General features: G+C 37.0%; 1 protein-coding gene across 1 annotated transcript; it reads right to left on the bottom strand.

The window, feature by feature from the left end:
* Nucleotides 1-927: 927 nt before the first annotated feature.
* On the bottom strand, nt 928-2847 carry LOC140139514 (uncharacterized). Its single transcript, XM_072161241.1, has one exon. The coding sequence runs from the start codon at nt 2675-2677 to the stop codon at nt 1160-1162; it is 1518 nt and encodes a 505-aa protein (XP_072017342.1). The 5' UTR covers nt 2678-2847; the 3' UTR covers nt 928-1159.
* Nucleotides 2848-3054: the final 207 nt, after the last annotated feature.

Below are 3054 nucleotides of genomic sequence, written 5' to 3'. Positions count from 1 at the left end.
TTCAAATGTCTATGGCGAAGTGATGTAATAAATCGGATTAACGACCAGGGGCGTATTCAGCTTTTTTTTGGTCGGGGGAAAAATTAAATTTCGGGGGCACAGACGAAATAATTACAGTTGCATCATACAATACATAGAGACTGTAATATTTTCGAGCTTCGAAAAAGGCTTTATTGGGATGATGTGCGCGAGTATCGCACAAAAAGTTGGTATTATACACTATTTTCGCCCATTATCAGGATGGAAATGGCTTTATCGAAACAATGTGCGCGCGTTGCGTGCAAGAAATTTGTATTTTACACTATTTTGGCCCATGATTTGGCTGAATTTTGGTAGAAGAGGGGCTCCTTGCCCTTTTCCTTTTTGTTTTCCTGATTTTTTTCTTTCATTTTTTGTCAGAAAGGCACTTTTATCTTTCATTTTTTGTTGGGGGGCACTCTGCTACTATTACGGTACTGTCAACGACCATAGCGATAGGTGAAAACAATTGTAAATATATCGCGCTGCACTACAAGCAAAAGCAGGTTGTACTCATCACCTATGTCTGCAATCATAGATTGAATACAATACCGGTCTTTTCAAAGATACTATTTAATCTTACAGGTATAAGATTGCCAATTTAATTACCAACTTCACAAGTTCTCTGAGCTAGAGTGAAGGACACTATGGTACACCAAGGTATTATAGCCATGGATAAGAAATTTCTTATCAACATGGATGTGTCTCAAACTAAAAATGCATGATTATTAAAACCCCCATAGTTTCTTGCTTGAAAATCTCTATTCAACACATATGTTAATTTTATAAATATGTTAATTTTATAAATAGACAAAGCAAAATAATTAAATGTATAAAATTCAAGTCCACTGAATAATATTGGGGGATTTTTACGAAAATTCTTGCAATATTTACATTGGTAGGGTTTCGCTTTGCTACGAGTCCTTTCATGTGCAGTCTTGGTACCCGAATGTGAGAAACTATTGTTGCAATATTTACATAGATGTGGTTTCTCTTTGGTATGAATCATTTCATGTACAGTCTTGTGACCTGACTTTGAGAAACTCTTGTTGCAATACTTACATTGGTAAGGTTTCTTTTGCTATGAACTCTTTCATGTGAGGTCTTTTGACATGACTGCGAGAAATTCTTGTGGCAATATCTACATTGGTAGGGTTTGTTTCTCTTTGCTATGAATCCTTTCATGTGTAGTCTTGCTAGCTGACCATGAGAAACTCTTGTTGCAATATTTACATTGGTATGGTTTGTCTTTGGTATGAATCCTTTCATGTGAAGTCTTGTTACCTGACCGTGAGAAACTCTTGTTGCAATATTTACATTGGTATGGTTTCTCTTTGGTATGAATCCTTTCATGCGATGTCTTGTTACCTACTGATGAGAAACTCTTATTGCAATATTTATATTGGTAGGGTTTCTCTTTGCTATGAGTTCTTTCATGTTCAGTCTTCTGACCCGACTGTGAAAAACTCTTATTGCAATATCTACATTGGTATGGTTTCTCTTTGCTATGAATCCTTTCATGTGTAGTCTTGTCAGATGACCATGAGAAACTCTTGTTGCAATATCTACACTGGAAGGGTTTCTCTTTGTTATGAATCCTTTCATGGGCAGCCTTGTGGTGTGACTGTGAGAAACTCTTGTTGCAATATCTACATTGATATGGTTTCTCTTTGCTATGAATCCTTTCATGTCTAATCTTGCCACCTGCCTGTGAGAAACTCTTGTTGCAATATTTACATTGGTAAGGTTTCTCTTTGGTATGAATCCTTTCATGTCTGGTCTTAAGACCTGACCATGAGAAACTCTTGTTGCAATATTTACATTGGTAAGGTTTCTCTTTGGTATGAATCCTTTCATGTGAGGTCTTATGACCTGACCATGAGAAACTATTGTTGCAATATTTACATTGGTAAGGTTTCTCTATGGTATGAATCATTTCATGTCTGGTCTTAATTAGATATGACCATGCGAAACTCTTGTTGCAATATTTACATTGGTAAGGTTTCTCTTTGGTATGAATCCGTTCATGTGAGGTCTTATGACCTGACTGTGAGAAACTCTTGTTGCAATATTTACATTGGTAAGGTTTCTCTTTGGTATGAATCCTTTCATGTATAGTCTTGACATGTGCATGTGAGAAGCTCTTGTTGCAATATTTACATTGGTATGGTTTGTCTTTGGTATGAATCCTTTCATGTCTGTCCCTGTTACCTTTACATGAGAAACTGTTGTTGCAATATCTACATTGGTAGGGTTTCTCTTTGCTATGAATCCTTTCATGTGTAGTCTTGTGATATGACTTTGAGAAACTTTTGCTGCAATATTTGCATTGATATGGCTTCTCTTTGGTTCGGATCCATTCATTCTTTGTCTTTTCACACGCTGCTAAGGTCTTTAAATCACTGCGCTCTGCGCTCGTTTTGTCGCAGCAATATTTATTTGATTTGAGGTGATTTCCTGTAACATTGCCCTTTAGTATTTCTTCCAAATTTAGTTTCTTCAAACAAATTGTCAGTCGTTTTTTAAGTTTATCATGTTGATCATGTACTGATTTGCCTTTAGTACGAATCCGTTCATGTCTTGCCTTGTCATTTGCGCATGAAAAAATCCTACATCTGTCATGTTTCTGATTGGTGCTTATCCTTTTACGTACATTCATCTTTTCTGGACTCGAGAAACTCTGCGCGCAAGACGATTTTGCGATGTGTTTTGCCAACAAATGTCGGCGATATGCTGCAGCAGCCTGCTGGAATGAACCATTCCTGTATGGGTGTGTCCAGTTTTCATGGAATCTTAAATGAAGTAAATATCGACTAGTACTATAATAGAATCTTTGTTTGCGCAGACGGTCAACCAGATAGGGAGACAATTTCTTCATGATTCTGCGCAAAAAATGAAAAAGCACAAAAGTATGAACATGACATGTGATATTTCTGAGACGTAAATATGTGCGTGCAATGAGCCAGGTTTGTTATGGCTTCATGGTAATTTTACCCTAACGCCCCAGTTGCTTTTTGGCGAGGGGGAAGGAAAGAA

Source organism: Amphiura filiformis, chromosome 18, assembly GCF_039555335.1.
Source record: "Amphiura filiformis chromosome 18, Afil_fr2py, whole genome shotgun sequence".
Classification (NCBI taxonomy): Eukaryota; Metazoa; Echinodermata; class Ophiuroidea; order Amphilepidida; family Amphiuridae; genus Amphiura; species Amphiura filiformis.
The sequence above is the reverse complement of the archived record's forward strand: the minus strand, read 5'-3'. Positions and strand labels throughout refer to the sequence as shown.

What these genes read in the sequence shown, in the direction of transcription:
- LOC140139514 (XM_072161241.1), bottom strand. Translation starts at nt 2,677, where the DNA reads ATGAATGTACGTAAAAGGATAAGCACCAATCAGAAACATGACAGATGT.